The sequence below is a fragment of the Thalassophryne amazonica genome, chromosome 3 (assembly GCF_902500255.1).
Source record: "Thalassophryne amazonica chromosome 3, fThaAma1.1, whole genome shotgun sequence".
NCBI classification, from domain to species: Eukaryota; Metazoa; Chordata; class Actinopteri; order Batrachoidiformes; family Batrachoididae; genus Thalassophryne; species Thalassophryne amazonica.
Window position 1 is genome coordinate 77,808,739 of NC_047105.1, and position 21,944 is coordinate 77,830,682.

The window sequence follows — 21,944 nt, forward strand, 5'->3', positions numbered from 1 at the left end:
CCAGCTGTGAAGATGGGTCATTTTGTGTCACTGTGTACAGTACGTTGCTGCCTGCTCGTCACTGTGGGAGGAAAATCACTTATTCACTCCTGACACTTTGTTTTTCTTTCTTACAATTCACAGCCACCTTTTCAAAATAAAAGCGCTTTGTTTTGGCAATGACACTTGCTCCAGGTCTAAACGATGATGTCAGTGTGAGACTTTTAATAGGAACAGTTTTAAAAAATGTTTTTGTTTTGCTTGTGAGAAGAAATTATGTATGTAAATTTGTTTTTAAAGAATATGTTTTGATTTTTGACTGCTGTTGGTATTCGATAATATTAATTAAATACATATTTTATATTGCAATGGGTCATACAGTCAAAGCTGTCAGAGTCCAGATGCAGCTCACAGCTAAAATAGATCAGCACCCGCAAAGTCTTAAACAGAGTTAACGGATAATTGCATTAGATGTACTAACAATAAAACCTGAAGATTTTCTGGTATTCTTTTACAACTTAGACTTGCCCCTTATAGTAATGAATGACGTCTTGTTAGAATAATACCAAATCTAAATATGCTACAGCATTTTCTGTATATACAGTATGCAGCCGATCTGCTCTGTAAGCCTGATCCCATCAGATCTCAGAAGCTAAGCAGTGCGGGACCTGGTTAGTACTTGGATGGGAGACCTCTTTGGAACACCAGCGGCTGTGTGTGTTTCTCCAGGTAACACTGGAGTTGCGTCAGGAAGGGCACCTGGCATAAAACCTGTGCCAAATATCAATGTGGATCTGGTTGTATCCGCTGTGGCGACCCCAAACACAACAGGAGCAGCCGAATGGACAACATCATTTTCTGTATATACAGTATTGTGTTGCCTTATTGAAAAAAATGTATTGTTTTGTGTGAATAATAAATATAACCACAATTGAATGTCTATTTGTCTGCCACTTCAGTTCTTTTGCATATACCTTTTACATTATTCATGCATACTTTACAGTAATTATATCACTAAGGCCCCTTTCACACGCCTACGTAGAGTTGCGTAATGTGGCGTACCGAATACGCTGAGTTTATGCAGCTCTACGTTGAGCTTAAGCAGGTCTGCGCCGTGTTTATGCTGACCTACTCGGTAGTACGCTGAGGGATACAAAGGGGTACGTGACAGGGGCGCAAAAAATTAAACGCGTTAAGTTTTTTGGCGTAGAACAGCAAGTATGCAGTTTTTAAGCAGGTCTGCGCAACACCGCTACTCTATGCAAGTCTATGCAATGCACAACTGTACATAACTGCTGCATACAGTTGCTGCTGTGGCTGTTGGCATTGCCTTTCTTTCCGTCAGCTAGCATTAGCTAAACGTTGGCCATAGTTCAAATGGAATAAACCAGCTTTGAGTTTATTAGTGCGCATGCGCGGAGAGCTAGCTAACACTTCCAATTCACAGGTCAATGCATACAGTCACACTGCCGACGCTGGTAAGAACCCAACCACTTAAAGAGTCGAAACAAAAACAGTTCAAAAGTCAGTATTTTTATTTTTTGTGCATTTGTGTTTGTGAATGCAATACAGGTGATCTGTTAGTTACATTAATGGTTTATAAATACGTATACAGCGATAAACTGACTATTCTGTGATTTACTGCCTTTGATAAAGATGACCCTGTTTAGGATTTTATTATGTTGATTTTTTTTTGTGTGTGTGTGCATTTGTTTTATGTTTGTGAAGACAATACGAGTGTGCCCTTCTGTAAATGGTTTATGAATATAAACTGTGACATCTAATACTGTGATTTACTGCTTTTGTTAAAGAAGGTGACAGTGCTTGGGGTTTTATTTTTTATTTATTTTTCATGCATTTGCTTTGTGTTTGTGATCCTAGGAATGTGCGGTTTGTAAGACTTGACCTTTGAACTTACCCAGCGGCCCCTGCTGCGCTTAAACTCAAAACTGTCTTATAAGCCTTTTCACACTCTGAGAATGCATGCGTGACCTGGTTTGCTTCTGTAGGTTCAAATGTTCAGAGGTGTAAAAATGTAAACAGGAACCTTGGTCAGTCAGTGACAGTGTCAATCAAACAACAATCTGTTTCATTTAAACAACCACGTTCTGTAGGCCTGGCTGACATTTCTAGCTTCAGCTTTTTTTTCTTACCCAATTTATGAGGTGTTTTATCAACTTTATCAACACACTACTCCTACACCTCATTGGTGATTTTCCTTCAAGTCTTCCTTTATTCTGTCTACCTATCTCAGCTTTGGTCTTGCCCTCTGTCTTTCAAATTCTTCCATTTTCAATTTTTTCATCATGCTTACTGATATATTCATCGTCTCCTCACATCACTTCCAAACCACTTCACCTTCTTATAGTTCTCCTACTTTTGTTGTATACAAATAATTTAAACAAATTGTTACAATTATATATTGTGTTTCCTGTGTAAGGAACCAAGAGGTTGTATGTTTTCAGTTGACATAATGAGATGAAATAAATACAGCATTTCATTTCTTAAGATGTAGTACAATTTGTACTCATGCAAACAATACTGTATCATGAAATTACTATTTTGAGTTCAGTTAAAACAAAAAAAAAAAGCTGAAATGATGTGTTCTGGACCAAAGTGTATTATTGCAACTGATATTTCACTGTAATCTGAGCATAATAATTAGGAAAAGATAAAACAAAACTGAAAACATTTAAATTTAAAAGATTTTATTTTGTAAAGCTCAAAATAGAATTTAACACAGTCATTTTTAGATCACTTTTATGCTGAAAGCATTTGTGAGGCATAGATGAATTTATTCATGGTAAGATGGACAGTTCGGTCTGAAACACTGAAATTTTAACAAAAGCGTTGTCTACATCAAACACTTTTACTTTACAGAGCCAAAAGAAGCAGTGATTTCATTCACAAAGAAACACAGTTTTATCTGTTTGTCTCAGGCTGAATCTGTGGAACGTGGAAATACGACAAAAACCTGTGGTGGACTGAGTCACTCTCTGGTCCGTCCCTGCATTCAATCTCAATTTCTTTACAGTTTTTCATTCAGCTACCAACTATCAACTTGTTCCTGTTAACTGGGTGAACTGCAGGAATATGAAGAATACTGATTGTCCATTTTGCCTATAGATACAGTTTAGGGATATTTTTTAACAACACATTTGGACACAGAAACAATGTCAATATATACTTTATATGGTATATAAAATAAATACAAATCTCTTCTTCCACCCTGCTGTTATGTTTATCTCTCCTTGATACAGAATAATTTGCCATTTTTAATTTCACACATTTCTTGTGTTGTCTGCGTCTTTCCCTGTGCACAAACATAATGATCTCAGCAGTCCTGATGTGGTAGCAGTTTCTCGCTCAGCTTTGGTTTATGTTTGTTTCCACCTTCAGTCTTTTCACTAATGATCACATCAGTGTAAAGCTCGAGTTCCTCATCAATATCAGTACACTCACCATCCCATATTGTTGCTGCCACCACTAGCATTATGATCCCGAGCTCGAGCAGTATGGTTGCTAGGGTGGTCATATACCTGTCCAAGGGTATGTCCTCAAACTGTGGTTCAGGTGCTGCCTTTGTCCTGATTATAATGCACTGAAGCTGTCTGCTCACATGTTTGGACACCTCATGGTTCCCTAAATGAAGACACACTCTGTAAAATGTCTCCCCCTGCAGGTGAGTCAGGTTGAAGCTCTGTGTACCGGCCAGGATGCGTGTGGTGTATGAGGGTGGATGTTCGCTTGAGGTCATGGCCTGCCAGGATAGACGGGTAGAGGGCAGGTTTCCCATGTCCTGCCAAGACAGGATAGCATAATGTTCTCCGAGCTCTACGAGGCGTAATTTCGCATTACCTTGTAAAGACTGGTATTTCCAGAGTTTTGCAGCCTTCGCCATCATTTTTTTACTTTCTTCCTCATGAACACCCACAGTAATGCTGCGTGTATCTGCTCCTAATGCATTCTCAGCAACACAGGTGTACAATCCTGCTTCACTTGTGGTAACCTTTTCAATCTCCAGGGTTCCTACAGGCAACAGGTGGTAATGTTGGGAGTTGTTACAGGGAGTATCGTGTTGAGCCTGCTTTAGAGAGATACTGTTAACTAATGTGTGGCTGAGACTTTCTGAATCTGTTGGAGTAGGAGCTTGTAAACACTTGGGTTTAGGACTTTGTGCAGGACCCAGTCGGAACCCAGATGGAGTCACCCAATAAATATCTGGTTGTGGATCGGCAAGAGCTCGACAAGGTAAAACCAATTTCCCACCTTCTCTAACGCCTACATATGAGGGGAGGGATGTGGCTGGGATTGTGGGTAGACAGGAGGCTGACATCTCCTTGGAGGACAGCTCTCTCACTCTGCGACCTCTAAGTTCTGGGGGTTCAGAGCATAGGGTGGCCTGGGGTTGGATGAAACGCACCAACCGAGATGTGAGATTCTCTCTTTGAGTATCTTCAACAGCATGCGGGTGAGACTGTACCCCAGCAGCCCAGTGAAACAGGCAGTCACAGTGGAGAGGGTTAGAGTGTAAGCTGACCTCCTGAAGACTTGGCAGGGAGAGCATTATGTTCTGGTGGAGAGCACTCAGAGAATTGGAATTGAGCATGAGACTCTCCAGCCTGCTCAGCTGAAGGAAAGCCTGTGGATGAATGTAGGATAGGAGAGGGTTGTTTGTGATTTCAAGCTTGGTGAGTTCTGGAAGATTCTCCAGGGCACCCCTCTCAATGGATACTAGCTCTTCCATGTTGTTCAGGCCTAACTCCTTCAGGTGCACCATGTCACGGAAGTCTCCTGTCTCAATTAGTTTGATGCAATTCTTGTTAAGGTCAAGGAACTTAAGTCCTGGCACTCTACTCAGGGCTAGTGTGGGGACTTTTGTCAGGAGGTTGTCATAGAAGGAGAGGCTCTCCAGGCTGTCCAAACCCTCCAGTGCATCTTCAACTATATCTCTCAGGCCCATGTCACCAAGTACTAGACTCCGGAGAGATCTTAAGGCCATGAATCCCTGCTCTGGAAGAGTTTCCACAGGATTTCCTCCCAACATCAGAACTTCTAAACTGGGCAAAGCCCTGAACCACAGAGGGTTAACAGTGGTGAGTCTGTTGTTGTTGATATGCAAACGCAGGAGAAGGTCCAGACCAGAGAAGGCTTCAGGTGCAATTGAATGTAAATTATTGTGGCTAACAAAGAGTTCTTGCAAAGCTGGCAGTGAGGAGAAGGAGGCATTGGGCAGGTGACTGATTTGGTTTTCCTCCAGGTGCAGAGACAGCAGAGATGGCAGGGAGGAAATCCACATTATTGATGTAATCTGGCTGAAGTGGTTTTGGGAAAGATCGAGGTCAGTGAGGTGGGGCAGGCCGTGCAGTACTGCACTGTCCAACTCAGACAGTTGATTACTCTGCAGGCGTAGGGTGTGCGTCCCCAGGGGAATGGGAACAGGGAGTTTGGTCAACAACAGGTCATTGCAGTCCACCGTACGAGCTTCATGGTAGACAGACTCAGGAGAAAACCACGGCTTGATCTGACACACACAACGAGCCGGGCAGGAGACATGCCATGGTAGAGAGTGGGGTAGCTGTCTGATCACACCAGACACAACAAACACACACAGGAGACACTGTGACTGAAGAAATACCGAAGTCGGCCTCATAATCCCCAGTGGTAACAAGAGCAGACTCAGATGAGGTGAGTAAGAGTTTGTTTATGAGGATATGAGATGAAACATTTGGAGTGTAGTATCAGCAGATATCAGACCCATGTGTTAGTGTCAGCTTTCTTCAAATGGATAGTAATTTAACAAGAAATATCACAGACAAAATTAAACATTGAATAGTACAAATCCCCCCTAAAACTTCTGCTTGCACACCAAGAGTCAGTTTTTGGGATGTGTGATTGCTATGGTGCTAAAGCAAGAGGACATGGGCTCTTAGTTGATGCCAGCTTCTGTTGTCATGCTATTGGGCTCACATCCTGGCCACAGGTAGGCAGACTCACGGCTCCAAGTGAGGTGTCGCTGCTTTTTCAGAAACACAAGAGAGAGAAAAAAACTTAAGTCACTAAAAGTAAAATCAAAAGTTATATGATAACAGTTATAATTTGAATGTTTCACTTTAATGCACATTTATCTTCATGCATTACAACGTATTAATTGTCACAGGACTTCCTGTGAATTTATCAAACATATGCATATTATGCACAAGCAATTAGCACATTCATTCAGTTTTTGATGTATTATGCAGCCTCATAAATGCAGAAATGTTCTGCAGCTGAGAAAGAGTAGGACGAGGAAGTGAAGAATGAGCATGTCTAGTCAATGGACACAAAAGGCTTAGAAAAGCAGCCCGTTTAGGCAGAAACAAAGATGAAAAAATAGAACACAATCATTAAGAAGAATAAACACCAAAACAAAGAAGCGAATAAAAGAGAAAGAAATGGAGAAAACATGCTCGACTTTAATCTGCGATCATACGTCCTGCCTGCAGGAGAGACTAGGTAAATTCGAGTGGTGAAATCATGTGGCCTGTGAATACTTAATGTCACTATTTCACAATCTGTGCCTGGCAGAGCATAAACATTATTTAATTATGTAACAATTTGAAAGCCCCACAAGATATTTTCTATTGTCAGCTTTGTGTATTTCAGAATACAACAGGAAAATGTGCATGAATGTTGCAGTTACATGATTATATCACTCTGCATAATAACTGGCAGAGCGTTATAACAGCGTGCCTCTGTGTTAAGAGATCTGCAGTTGTGATCTTGCTGAAGTCGTCTTTGTCTTCATTTGACTGTGGTTCACACAGTAAGGCCAGTTATCCATTAACTGAAGGGTTTGTAGTTCAGCTCTTTGTTGTGTATCCAAATGTCCTTGAGCAAGAGGAGAAGCTCTGTGGATGAGTATGTGTTAATGTGAAATATCACTGTGAAGCGCTGTGACTAAGACAACACTGAACACCTTTTATTAGACAGGGCACAGTTTTAAAGTCAAAGTATCTCATGACAAGTGAGTAACATTTACAAAGCAAAGCAAGTGAAAAAGCAAATGAAATTTACTTTTTACTTTACTTTTTACTTTAAATTTACTTTACTATTCTTTATGAATACCACTAACCAATTATCAAGTCAATATCCAAAATGTTGACAAAATGATAAAGAAAGCATGTGAGGGGTTATGCAAACTGTAATCCAATCATTGATGCTTTTACACGCACGCACACACACACACACACACACACACACACACACACACACACACACACACACACACACACACACACACACACACACACACACACACACACACACACACAAAGTCTGTGCCAGGTTTACTACATAGTTGCCATGGAAACAAATCTCTCACCCTCAGTTTGTAGATGTAGTTTGGAATTTGTTTTGGGCTGGTCTAAGTATCCGCTAATAAGTGTGCAGATGAAGATCACTGAAGTGTGGAATTTAAAGTCAGGCAGACATTCTGGGAGCTGAAAACCAAAATCAGTCTACATACACTCTTTGTTTGTCATTACATGATATATATGTTTATGGAATAAGTTGCCACAAAGCGCACTTTAAGCTTCCCAAACAAAGTCAATACATACCACCCCATGACCTCTGACCTTGAGTTACCTCAAAAGGTCAAGCTCATTTAGAATGGCTATTTTAAGTAATTGGTTAAAGATACACCCATAGTTACTGTTAAATACTAGTATGAACTATATCAACATTCACTTGATCACATAAACTTTGACCATGGGGTGACCTTGAAAAGACAAACTCAAGGTAATAAGTGTTGAACTCATACTGTGTGGCGCCCATAGGGACTAAACTTGGTGGAAGGGTTGTATCAAGTATAAATTGGGTCATGGTAGACAGATTTGATTAAATATCAAGCCTAAACAGAAATAATTTGGACAAGGGGGGAATCAAACATGTAAGGACTGACTGTTGCACCCGATGGATGCACTGTCCAAGTGTCCTTTCTAGCATTTTATGTACACCCACTGTGGGGTGCGCTGTTGATAACTTTTTTGTAGTATTGGCAGTTTACCTTCTGATGGGCCAGTTGTAGTACACTAGGTACCCAGTGAAAGTGTTTATTTATTAAAGTAGACTGTAAGTTATTGCCCCAACATCATTGCTGACAAGAAATCTCTAGGTACGACTTTGGTTGCTTATTGTTTGCTCTCGCTGAAAGATAGAATTCGGCTTTCTTCCACCTGCGAAATATAGCAAAGATTCATCCCATCATTTCTATGGTTGATGCAGAAAGCCTGATTCATGCATTTGTCTCTTCAAGACTGGACTACTGCAATGTTCTGTTTTCTGGTTTACCGCGGTCCAGCATTAGGGGTCTCCAATTGGTTCAAAATGCTGTTGCCAGACTCTTGACAGGAAGCAGAAAGTTTGACCACATTACATCCATTTTGGCATCTCTTCACTGGCTTCCTGTCTCTGTGAGATCAGATTTTAAGGTTCTGTTATTAACCTATAAAATTATTCACCGACTGGCACCTCCCTACTTAGCTGACCTAATTAAACCCTACGTACTGGCCCGGGCTCTGCATTCTCAAGGTGCAGGACTACTTTGTGTCCTTAGGGTGAATAAAAAGTCTGTGGGCCACAGAGCTTTCTCTTATCGTGCCCCTATTTTGTGGAACGATCTCCCTATGGAGATAAAACAGTCAGATTCTGTAGAGACATTCAAGTCCAACTTAAGACACATTTGTTCTCCCTCTTGTATGGTTAGCATACTGGCATAGTATGGTACTATGCTTCTTATCTCTTTAAATTAATTTATTAGCAACAGAACAGGTCTCTGCCTCACTTCATCTAAACTCTGGGTCTGCTAATGAAGCTTAGGGCTAGTGGCCTGCAATCACGTTAGTATTCTCTCTGCTTTCTGCTGTTGATTTATTACTGATGAATCATACCTTAGGTATAGTTTTTCCATCTGACTGATTCTGCTTTTTTTCCCCTCTCTTTCTGAGGTACTGATGATGTCGCATAAGATTGACATCTGCTAATCATAGGGTGCTGGACTGACCACGAGATGCCATCCCTAAAGCTGATGCAGCACAGTGCAGTCTACATTTGGAATAAAGTTTGCCACAGTGACAGGCCCACTGACGGTATGATGGCTGAATGCTGGCGCTGCACCCCAGGGCACTGGATGACCCCCTGCCTGTAGCGTAAATGCTTGCGTGGTCATCACAGTGATTGCACCTTATTTTTGATGTTGTTTTGATTTCATGTTTTCTGTTCTTCAACTTTGTAAAACTTTGCAGAATCCTTGTAACTGTTAGAATGGCCTAAGCAGTGGGTCACCCCTTTGAGTCTGGTCTGCTTGAGGTTTCTTCCTCAGTATCATCAGAGGGAGTTTTTCCTTACCACAGTTACCTGTGTGCTTACTCTAGGGGTTGGTAAGGTTAGACCTTACTCATGTGAAGTACCTAGAGGCAGCTTTGTTGTGATTTGGCGCTATATAAAAATGAAATAAATTGAACTCAACATGTGGTGAAATGATTGCTCACTTTTTCACAAATAAAGAATAAATACACAGATCTTTTCAGCACATTAGTGAGAATAAGTGTTGAGGTTAGTCAAATATGTGGCTTAATGACTTAGTGAGAACAAACTGTTTTTATCTTACTGAATGTAACATTTTGATGATATAAAAAGGGAGAAAAGGCAACATCCAGTCATTTTTAATCTCTTCTTTCTTATTGTTCTCCATGTTGAATTTAGACACATCATTTCATTTAGAAAATGTCATTTGCTTTCATAAAGTCACAGTGTGAACGATGCCTTATAATTTTGTGTGAAAAGCTTTTCAACAGGACTGCATGAGTCAGCAGCCACTTTCATAACACTGTCTCTCTCCATCTCTCCAAAATCTTTGACCGGTGGATAAATGGAAAATATATAACTCTTTACAGCCTTTATTAGTTTTCTGTGACCTGAGTCCACAGGTTTCTAAGAAAGTTCATAATGTGAACACACAGTAACAGACAATAGCAGTAACTCAGCCATACAAAGCCAAGTAACATTAATAAAAAGGTACTGATCATCTTGTCAACAAGCAAGAGAGCATTTCTTTCCAGTTTTTCACAGATTAAAACATTTAAATTTTTTACTTTCACAAATGGTGTGTTTATTCAGTTATTAATTGAATGTATTTATTTTTGCCAAAATTACACCAAAAAAATGGTTCCTCACAAGGAACTGATTTTCGTTTAATTATATCTGTTACTGTCCTCAAGACACTTAATCTGCATTTTCCAAGTCCATCCACCTGTAAATAAGTACCAGCCTCAATTGGGGAGGTAATCTGTAATAGACTGACGTCCTGTCCAGGTGGAGTCGCAGACTCATCCACTTAATACTACAAAATCTGGGGATAAGCACCAGCATCAATGTGCTTCAGGGCCGAAATAGTACCTACTTTTACTTCTACTGCATCAGAGTGCCAGTAACTGTGTCAAATATACATGTTCTGTCTGTAGTTTTTTTCTTTATATGCCAATAATTCTTCCTTAAAAAAAGTCTGTGTTGGGGGGGGGGGGGGGGGGGGGGGGGTCCTTTTTAGAGGACGTAATCTGATAATTTAGCATTACAATTTAATAGTGCGTTTTGACCCCTGTGATTATTATTATGGCACTTTCAAGTAAAAAAAATAGCAAATTGTTCTTCGTCATAAATCACCAAAAAACAATAAGTCTTGTCAAGAATAATTAAAACTGAACATCAAACACAAATGAAACATACAAACTAACAAATATAACCAAATAAAACAAAACAAATTATAAAACAAAATAGGTTTTGAGATTTGCCAAAAAATATTATTCTGAAGTGAACTTTCTCATGTCAACAGGCAAACTATTCCACAAACTTGGAGGTTAAATATTCAATCTCATCATATCTTATCCTTTATTTAACCAGGTAAATCTTACTGAGATTAAAATTCCTTGTTCAAAAGAGACCTGGGCATGGGAATTTAGGAAGTTTACAGCTTCTGCTTTAAAAATGCCTCTACAACACCCACATAAAACAATTTATCTGCTCTCAGTGTTATATGGCTGGGGGGGCCTGGCTGCCGGTTTGTTTGTCTTTTTGTTTTCCTCCCAGGTGGCGTGCATTTGGGACTGAGTGGCTGTGTTGCTGAGGCTGTCAGGACCTCACCCTGATCACCTGCGACTCGTCAGGACTCACAGCTGAGGTGCATCTGGATGGATTGGAGCATGTTGGCATTTAAGACTGGAGTGCACAGTGTGTATTTGCCAGAGACTCGACCTTGTGACCAGACGGGTGAGATCGTCGTCTTGGGAGCCATCTCATCAGCAGCGGACGCTGAGAATGTCCAGGTTTGATGCACGGTCTGTGAAAGAGGAGGGGGTGAGGTCTCACGCTCGTCAGCACACTTCCTGAGGTACGTTGGATTTTGTGACTAACAGTTATACAGTCAGTAAATGTGGTGTCCCTCACACCTTATTGTATTGAGCTGTATGTTAGTCATGTATCAGCTTCCACTGCGGTGGAGTTTTGTGAACGGGATGTTCCATGCCTGCAGGTTGGGAAGCTGATCAGTAATCAAGCCAGGAAGTGTTTGCTGTTTGTACACCTTTAAGTGTTCTGTGTGTAGAGTGTGGACTCACATAATGGTTCCTTCTTTCACAGACTCGGTTGTTGCGGCCACCTGGGGGGTGTCGGCGGGGTCCTTGGGTCCGAAACAGCTTCTGGCTCCGGACCGTTAGCGCTGCTGGGAGCGCACCACGCCAGGCCGCACTTTTTTGTTATCACATTTTCACTGTTATGTATTAAATTCAGTTAGCCTTTGTACCGTGCTCTGCTTATTTCATACTGGGTCCTTCAAACGCTGGTCGGTTCTCCGAGCTGCGTCCGACACATAACACTCAGTCTGCAGCTATAATCATCTTTAACCTTTTAAAACTCTATTTTGAAGGAGCTAAGATGCACATTGATGGAGCAACTGTTCAATGTGCTGCACAAACTAGTTTATAAATGTAGCTGGAAATACATTTGCTCTTGTTTTCTGTGAACCTGATGAACCAAAGCCTGTGTCTTTCTTTCAATTTATTTTCAATTATATAGTGCCAAATCACAACAAAGCTGCTTCAAGGCGCTTCACACGAGTAAGGTCTAACCTTACTAACCTTTAAGCACACAGGAGACAGTGGTAAGGAAAAGCTCCCTCTGATGACATTGAGGAAGACATCTCAAGCAGACCAGACTCAAAGGGGTGACCCACTGCTTAGGCCATTCTAACAGTTACAAGGTTTCTGCAAAGTTTTACAAAGCTGAAGAAACAGAAAACATGAAATCTAAACAACATATCCCAATACCTGCCCACTGTGCATAAACTGATGTCATAGCGCACAGCCCAAGAACTGTCCGCAGAGGAAAAAATGAAAAGGCGAGAAGTGTGTGTTGGTCCCAATATGATATTCCAGATGATTTTCTCATGGATAGTACGACAATGAACAAAGCAGCCAGCTTGATGAGGACGCACTGCCGAATTTGGAGAGCAGCGCGCACCAGCCGACACGACAAAAGTTAAAGTGAGCCAACTTTTTATGTATGCGTTTGCTGGGTGTCGTGCGTTTTGAAATGACATTAAATATTGTTAATGTGATTCCACATGTTGTGTATCTCAGTAAGTGATAATAATGCAAATAACATGCATTTGTCGTGCGGTATGCACTCGGGTGAATATCTCATTTTGGGAGACAAAAATTGTCTTTTCAGTTCTTTGCTTTCAAACTTGTGAGCTACTTAAGCAATGAAGAAAATTTTAAAGAAAATTATTGGATAGGAAGAAAGGAAGCCAGTAAATTTGTGTGGAATAAAGAGCATGCCTTTAACATAGGCGGCTCTTGGGTGGAACTTTATGATGCTGCAGCCCCCCCCCCCCCCCAAAAAAAAGAAAACAAAACAAAAAAAAAAACAAAACACAAACAAAAACCTCTGGCTGTCAATCTTACACAAACTGCTCTGTGTCAACCTCGGTGTCAATGCAAAAACAAGGCAAAGCCTCTGGCTGTACAAAGTTTGAAGTATAGAATTTAGTATTTATTCTTTTATGCATTCAGATGTTGATTACATGATTCTATGAAAACCATGGGAAATATTAGAAAGTCAAGAAATTGATCATTTTATTTATTTATTTATTTTTTTGGCAGATGTTAACACAATTTATCTTTACCATTCATTTGCCAAAACTTTTTCCAGGCTGAGGCACAGAGAGGACAAAAAGGTAGGAAGCAGGAAAACATGCTGTGGTGAGAGGAGCCATTTCATGTGGTTTGTTCTTGCACTGACACACACACAGAGACTCTGCAACAGGGCAGAATGAAGAGATGGAGGATGTAGAGAGCAGGAGGGAGGGACGGTGCTGGAAGCACACCACAATAAGAACAAAACACTGCCATGTTTTAGCACACACACACACACACTCACATTAATCAAACTCAACATTTCTTTCCATTTCTGCAGAGATCCCTCAGCTGTGACATCGCTCACACACGCATTGTGCATATGAGTGCTGTTACGTCCCCAGTGTCAGTGTGTGTGAGTGACCGCGTGTTCGAGTGCTGCAGGAAATCTTAACATTCTATAGATATATCTCAGCATTCTTACCGCAATGGAAGGATGTACTTCAGTTCTCTCATTTCATCTCCTCTTCAGTTATTGCTTCGCTTTTTACAAATAGTCTCTCCGTCCTCTCACAGACACATTAGTGCTTTTTGTAAGATTCATGGAATATCATTTTCCAGCTTCTCTCCTCCGTCAGTGCAGCTGAAGACCAAATTTGCAGTCTCTCTCTCTCTCTCTCCAGCTACAGAGGAGATGAGGTGTGTTCTGCAGCAGAGCTCTTCTCTCTCCTGCACCTCACTCTCATTCTTTTTTAGTGAAGCCACTTATGTTAATTACACTGCGTTACTTCTGCTGGATTCTAAAGTTTCCTTTACTGTTCGTGACATTTTAATACAGTGCAGGCTCAAGTCCTGGTCGCATCAGATCTTACCACTGACAGAGTTTCACTTCTAATATGGTTAAATGGTTCAATACATCACCCAGTGTTAAGAACCTAAACATCTACAGGAGTGAAGCATTCTGTGTATTTACTAAACAAACATGTTGAGGTGAGAATTTAATTAGTTTTTGGCATGTAACCCGTAACAATTTGGAGCTCTGTGCTGTGTGATTCAGCTTTACTTCATCTGGCTGGTCTCCCAAGAGAGGGTGTAATCTGTGATAAAACCAGGATTATAGAACACTGAGAGCAATCCAGAGAGTTTTGAAACATGTTTTTCAAAACAAATAAATAAATAACTAAATAAATTGTGTCGGTTTAATCATGATCCACAAAACATGAATAGTCAGATGTAACTGGGACAGATCAGGGGGATAATCCTATGTAAAAGTAAGTGAATGCAGACAAGCGGACCCAATATACAGTAATCAGGACCTTCTGTTCTCTGAGCAGAAGCCTCCATCTGGTCTTCCTCCACAACACATAAACCATGAATAGCATGCCACACTCTTCAGCAGAAGACAGTTTTGATATGTTAACAGAGGCTTTATTTTTTGGGGCAGGGGGATGTGGGAAAATTGTGGAAAACATATAACTGTTTCATATAATGGAAATTTGTGCATGTCATATAATGGGAATTGTACACACTCGGTGTGTTCAGCAATACTCGGTTACACTTTTATATAAGTGGATAGAAAATAATAAATAATACATATTTTGTCTACTACGAGGTCTGTCAATAAAGTATAGGTCCTTTTTATTTTTTCAAAAACTATATGGATTTCATTCATATGTTTTTACGTCAGACATGCTTGAACCCTCGTGCGCATGCGTGAGTTTTTCCACGCCTGTCGGTGACGTCATTCGCCTGTGAGCACTCCTTGTGGGAGGAGTCGTCCAGCCCCTCGTCGGAATTCCTTTGTCTGAGAAGTTGCTGAGAGACTGCCGCTTTGTTTGATCAAACTTTTCTAAACCTGTGAGACACATCAAAGTGGACACGGTTCTAAAAATTAAGCTGGTTTTCAGTGAAAATTTTAACGGCTGATGAGAGATTTTGAGGTGATACTGTCGCTTTAAGGACTTCCCACAGTGCGAGATGTCGCGCAGCGCTCTCAGGCGCCGTCGTCAGCCTGTTTCAAGCTGAAAACCTCCACATTTCAGGCTCTATTGATCCAGGACGTCGTGAGAGAACAGAGAAGTTTCAGAAGAAGTCAGTTTCAGCATTTTTTCCGGATATTCCACTGTTAAAGGAGATTTTTTTTAATGAAAGACGTGCGGACGGATTGCAGCGTCGGCTCGCAGCCGCCGCGACGCTCTGCCACAGGAAAAACACCTCTGTTGGAAGCCTTAAGGACAAGTTGGAACATGTCTAGCTGTTAAACAATTTCTTATATACTCACTCCACTGAAAGCCATCAAAATATGACCTTAAAAATCAAAACTGGGAAGAAGTTTATGTCAGTGATGTTAATGTAGCATATAACTCATTTATGAAAATATTGATGAAATCATACAATAAAAATTGTAAATCAATTGAAATTAGTAAGAAAAGAGTAAATAAACCATGGCTGACAAAGGGAATAAAAAATGCTTGTGCAAAGAAAAACTATTTATACAGGTGCTTTTTAAAATTGCAAACAAAGGAATCAGAACATAAATACAAAAAATATAAAAATAAACTATTAACAATAATTAGGAAACAAAAAAAAGATTATTACAGTGAAAAACTAAATAAGAGTAAAGATAATATGAGGGTAACATGGGGAATTATAAAAAGTGTGATTGATAGTGATGGAACGAAAGAAACTATTCCAAATTACTTTGTTAAGGAAAATAAAGAGATATATGATATAAAAGAAGTTGCAAATGGGTTTAATGATTATTTTTCAAATGTAGGGTCAAGTCTGGTGGGAAATAAACCAATAATAGAAGATAAATTATGTACATTGGTAAATACGGTCAATAGTATTTTCCTGGACAATGTGGAAAAAGATGAAATAAGAAATATTGTAAAAAACTGTGTAAGCAAAAGATCAACTGACCATGAAGATTTAGACATGATGACTGTAAAAAGTATAATAGAAATTGTTATTGAACCATTTACTTATATTGTAATCTGTCTCTGTCAACTGGGGTTTTTCCAGATGAAATGAAAATTGCTAAGGTAGTCCCATTATATAAAAATGGAGACAAACATAATTTTTCTAATTACAGGCCAGTATCATTGCTTCCACAGTTTTCTAAAATTATGGAAAAAGTTTTTGTAACAAGATTGGATAAATTTATTGAGAAACATCATATTTTAAATAATGCTCAGTATGGATTCAGAACAAAACATTCGACAGCTATGGCAATTATGGAACTAATAGAGAAAATATCAACAACAATAGATAATAAGGATTATTTTGTAAGTATTTTTATTGACCTGAAAAAGGCTTTTGATGTTATAGACCACTCAAGATTGCTCCACAAGTTACAACAATATGGAATAAGAGGTGTTGCACATCAGTGGGTAAAAAGCTACTTAGAAAATAGAAAACAGTTTGTTCAGATAAATAATACCAAATCAGAATTGTGTAACATTATTTATGGAGTACCACAAGGATCGGTACTTGGACCCAAACTGTTTATTTTGTATATCAATGATTTTGTGAATGTATCCAATGTGCTTGGCAGCATTTTATTTGCTGATGATACAACGCTGTTTTACTCTGGATCAGATATACAGGAAGTAGCACAAGTGATAAATACAGAGTTGGAAAAAGTTAAACATTGGTTTGATATAAACAGATTGTCACTAAATATTAATAAGACAAATTTCATATTGTTTAATGATAGAGCGAAAGAAAATAATGTGTCATTACAAATAGATGGAATGGATATACAAAGGGTAAAAGAAATGAAATTTTTAGGAGTCATGATTGATGAAGATCTTACATGGAAGTCACACATAAATTACATAAAAGGAAAAATAGCGAAAGCCATTGCTGTTTTGCATAAAGTAAAATATTCATTAAATAGTTATGGTTTATTAACATTGTACAATTCATTGATTGTCCCATATTTAACTTACTGTGTAGAAATCTGGGGATCAACATATACAACCTATATACAACCTTTATTTATTTTGCAGAAAAGAGCTTTAAAAGTGATTAGTAACAGTGGTTTTAGAGATCCATCTAATCCATTGTTTATTAAGTATAGGGTACTTAAATTTCATGATTTAGTTGATTTGAAAATATTACAAACGATGTACCAAGTTAATAAAAATACTTTCCCAACAAACATTCAAAATATGTTTGAAAAAAGAGTAAGTAGTTATAAATTGAAAGGAATAGAAGTCTTTAAAAAACCAAGATTTAGAACCAAAGTAAAGGAAAGGAGTATTGCAGTAAATGGTGTCAAATTATGGAACAATCTTAATAAAGAAATTAAAGAATTAAGGTCACTTAAATTATTTAAAAAACATATTAAATTAGATGTATTAAGTAAGTATGAAACTATGAAGTAAGTCAGTGGGCTGCAAGAAAGTAAAAAAAAAAAGTAAACTGTTAATAATGTTTGGAGTGTCTTAAGTTTAAATATAACCTGTCAGTGATGTAATCTATTAATTAATGGTCATAATTATGAAATGGGTCAGTGGTATGTGACAAGTTAAAGAAATGCAATCTGTTAAACAATGTTGACTATGATGCTGTATATTGAAAGATTGTATTGTTAAAAGGGGCAGAAATCATAAGACTTGTTCTTCTTTCTGCTCCTTTTCATTCTGGTATTGTGGTGCTTTTGTTTTTTGCTTTTCTGTTTTTCTTTTAAATGAATGAAATAAATATTAAAAAGAAGAAAGAAAAGAAAGAAAAGCCGCCTGGATTTTACAAATGGTTATCAACACGGAGGTGTTTTTCCTGTGCCGCTGCACCACGCCGGCTGCGTCCCGACGCGCGGACCCGTCCGCACGTCTTTCATTAAAAAAATCTCCTTTAACAGTGGAATATCCGGATAAAATGCTGAAACCGACTTCTTCTGAAACTTCTCTGTTCTCTCACGACGTCCTGGATCAATAGAGCCTGAAATGTGAAGGTTTTCAGCTTGAAACAGGCTGACGACAGCGCCTGAGAGCGCTGCGCGACGTCTCGCACCGTGGGAAGTCCTTAAAGCGACAGTATCATCTCAAAATCTCTCATCAGCCGTTAAAATTTTCACTGAAAACCAGCTTAATTTTTCGAACCGTGTCCACTTCGATGTATCTCACAGGTTCAGAAAAAATTTTGATCAAACAAAGCGCCAGTCTCTCAGCAACTTCTCAGACAAAGGAATTCCGACAAGGGGCTGGACGACTCCTCCCACAAGGAGTGCTCACAGGCGAATGACGTCACCGACAGGCGTGGAAAAACTCACGCATGCGCACGAGGGTTCAAGCATGTCTGACGTAAAAACATATGAATGAAATCCATATAGTTTTTGAAAAAAATAAAAAGGACCTATACTTTATTGACAGCCCTCGTATTATAAAATATCAGGTCTGATTTCTTGAATTTTGTTACTGGGGCCAAAAACTGCCAATAGGAGACCACCCTAATTCTCAGAATGCATCAGATATGGTTTGGCACAAATCTGAGTTGATGAATCTAATTTAGGCTTTTAATATTTATTCCATATATATGGTCAGGTTTCTGAAGTAAAAACACCTTTTGCGGAGGCTAACAATGATCACTGAAACAATATTCTAGTTCAGTTTGAGTGCAGGCAATGAGTAGTTACCAAAGTATTTTTTTACAGTGAAAAACTACAGTATGAGGTCTATTAGAAAAGTATCCGACCTTATTATTTTTTTTCGAAAACCATATGGATTTGAATCACGTGTGATTGCGTCAGCCAAGCTTGAACCTTCGTGCGCATGCGTGAGTTTTTTCACACCTGTCGGTTGCGTCATTCGCCTGTGAGCAGGCTTTGAGTGAGGAGTGGTCCACCCCTCTCGTCGTTTTTTTCATTGTTTAGGAATGGCTCAGAGACTGCTGCTTTGCTTGATCAAACTTTTTTCAGAAACTGTGAGGGACATCAAAGTGGACACCATTCGAGAAATTCAGATGGTTTTTGGTGAAAATTTTATGGGCTTCAAAGAGATTACGAAGTGTTACTGTTGCTTTAAGGACGGCCCAGAGCGACTGGTGGTGCGCCGCGCTGCGAATCCGCCATCGTCAGGCTGAGCGACCATTTCATTTCTAAACGGATGGCTGTATGGATCCGTGACCATCGTGTGCAATTTCTCTGGTTATCACAAGCGATGGACATCAACCATTTTCTGGCAGATTTCACTTTTAACAAGAGATTTTGTCATGGAAAGCCGAGCGGAGGCGTCGCGCGCCACGATGGATTCGCTACTGGAACGAGACAAAACCACCTCCGTTTTGGTCTCACAGGACGGCTTTGAGATGGCATTCAGACAGCTCTCGGTGGTTTTTCCATCGAGTGATTATCCGAGAAATTGTGGATGTGCCTGGACATGCCAGAACATGTCCTGTGAGGCTTCATCACGGTGTTGCTTTGCGCCATGCGGCACCGCCGCGACGCGCGGAATTCCTCCGCACGTCTGTCTGAATGTGCCGAAAAAGTGCTGATGTCCACGTCTTTTCACAATTCCTGTGCTAGTCAGATGACATCCCGGATAAAACATAGCGTCCAGTTTGGAAATGAATGGCACATTCCACTGTTACAAGAGTTTTTGTCATGGAAAGAGGAGAGGAGGCTATCATGTGATCAAGTCTATGGTAGCAACAATATAGAACCTTTACTTTGTGATCTGTCTGTCCATCTGTCCATCCATTTCCATTGTTTGCTGCATTTCTCTCCTTATCTACCTCCTCCTATTTATCCTGAAGAATGCCAAGGTGTTCCCATTTTAGATGGTTTCTATAATCCCTCCAGTATGTTCTGGGTTTATCACAGGGTCTCCTCCAAATCTTGTATGCCCAGAGTTCCTCCAGAGGGGGGTGTCCATGCAGGGAACTTTCTAGGAATATAATAATGTCATCTCAGGTGACTTCATTTATTTATTTGTTTTCTAAACCCCCTTAGACCGTTTTGTCCATAATCTTTTTTTTCCTTGGTCAGTAACAGGCAAGAACATACAACATGTGGGTTCATTAAAAACAAATAAAACAACAACAACAACAAAAACTAAAATACTACTAAATGAGATATTTGTCTTTTTTCTGACTGCTCATGCAGTTGTTTTCTCCTCCCACATTACATGAACAAAACCCCAAGACACATGAACTCCTTCACTTGGGGCTGTTATTTGCTCCAACCTCAGAGGAGCGAGCCCACTTGCAGGTGTATGATGTGCTGTGATTTGAAATGTGCTCATTCTCATTCCAACTGTTTCACACTCTGATACAAACAGTCCCAAAGAGCACTGGAAGCGAGAATCTGCAGGCGGCATCAGAACTGCAATCCGGAGTTTGCACAAAGGACACTCTCTGACCCTCTGCTGCATTTTTGAGATTCCTACCCACAATCACTGACAAGTTATAACCCAGATGGAGAATTCCTCTTAATCACCACTGGATCACAGCAGAGGAGATTTAGTGCCACTGTGAATTTGAGCTGCACTGTCAGGGAAGGAGCCACATGAAGAGCAATTTCTCTAAACTAGTGGCATACTATCACTACAGATACTGGGCTGATTTTCTGGAGTTAGTGCTGGGAGAAGAGCTTGATGAATATCTAGTTAATAGGTCCATATCCACAGGGTTCAGACTGTCTTAGCCCAAAGTAGCAATGCTGTGAGACTGGGCTGGCTCACCACCCGCAAGGACATGCACAGCGGGTGGGTGTACCCAACATCTGGTTGCAGACCACTGTGGGCACAGTAATAGGTTCCAGTCCCAGTTGCAGAAATTGGTTATTACATATTTATAGTTAAAAAATTCCTATTAACTGAATTTAATGTCACATAATTGCTCAGCTTCACAGCAGTAACAATGTACTGTGACATTGTAGCACTACATATTCTACGGTAAAAATCACATCGTTAATCTTTAAGAAATCAACTACAGCAACAGTGTGATTTGATGGAAAAGCTCGACTCTCCGGCGTGCTGCAGGCTGCGGCGGCACAACAGCAATGTGATAAATAACACACAGGATGATTTGCACTACATGTGATGGTCTGCAGCTCAGAACACACAGGCATGATGTGTTTCACACTGATCCCCACTAAGTAATAATGTGAGGTTCTGAGTTTTCAGACTGCAGCGAAGCATTGTTGATTGATTGTTGATTACTCTTTAAGCTTTGGACTCAGGTGGACTTCACATGTATAAATATATTTCATACAGATGTTGTTTATCTGTCCCTCCTCCCTCTGGTTGCACCGGTGATAATCCTTTAAATCCAGGTCTAAGTCTCAGGTCACCTCAAACAAGCTACAGATTTAGTGATGGAACTGGACAAGCTCCATCACTGTCATGACTTATTATTACCTCTATATATTAAGTAGTTCAGATCTCCTTTGGTGTTAGAAAAATGATATAAAAAATTGATATTAATGAACTATTCCTGGTTAATGATCTGTTGCAAGCTGTATAGTCAGTAGATTTTTATATATTTATTATTGTTTTACCCCTGGTAATTCTGAAAGCCGCAATGCCGATGGGTGATTAATACATAAATGGGACAGCATTTTCTGTAGCACTTTTCCATCTGATGCAGACAAAGCATTTGACAGTGATGCTTCACATTCACACACCAGCATCAGGTATGGAGCTAAATCCAGGCCAAAAGTTTTGTAATCTGAAAATAAAAAAAGATTGAAAAAATTAATTTTGAAACTGAAAATTCAATGTTTGTTCTTGAATTTTATAATAATTTAAAAAAGCATTATTAAAATAAAAATAAGTGTAAGATATATATTTT

The 21,944-nt window shown here is 39.7% G+C and overlaps 1 protein-coding gene and 1 long non-coding RNA gene across 2 annotated transcripts; one reads left to right on the top strand and one right to left on the bottom strand.

The window, feature by feature from the left end:
- Positions 1–2,675: 2,675 nt before the first annotated feature.
- LOC117507122 (leucine-rich repeat neuronal protein 2-like) lies at positions 2,676–13,731 on the bottom strand. Its single transcript, XM_034166906.1, has 2 exons — positions 13,633–13,731; positions 2,676–5,995 (listed from the first exon to the last, which is right to left on the bottom strand). The coding sequence occupies exon 2, from the start codon at positions 5,630–5,632 to the stop codon at positions 3,314–3,316; it is 2,319 nt and encodes a 772-aa protein (XP_034022797.1). The 5' UTR covers positions 5,633–5,995; positions 13,633–13,731; the 3' UTR covers positions 2,676–3,313.
- LOC117507123 lies at positions 7,257–21,561 on the top strand. The gene is made up of 4 exons (XR_004559624.1): positions 7,257–7,294; positions 13,585–13,847; positions 15,045–15,047; positions 21,551–21,561. It is a non-coding gene; the product is annotated as an uncharacterized LOC117507123 (long non-coding RNA).
- The last annotated feature ends 383 nt before the right edge of the window (positions 21,562–21,944 follow it).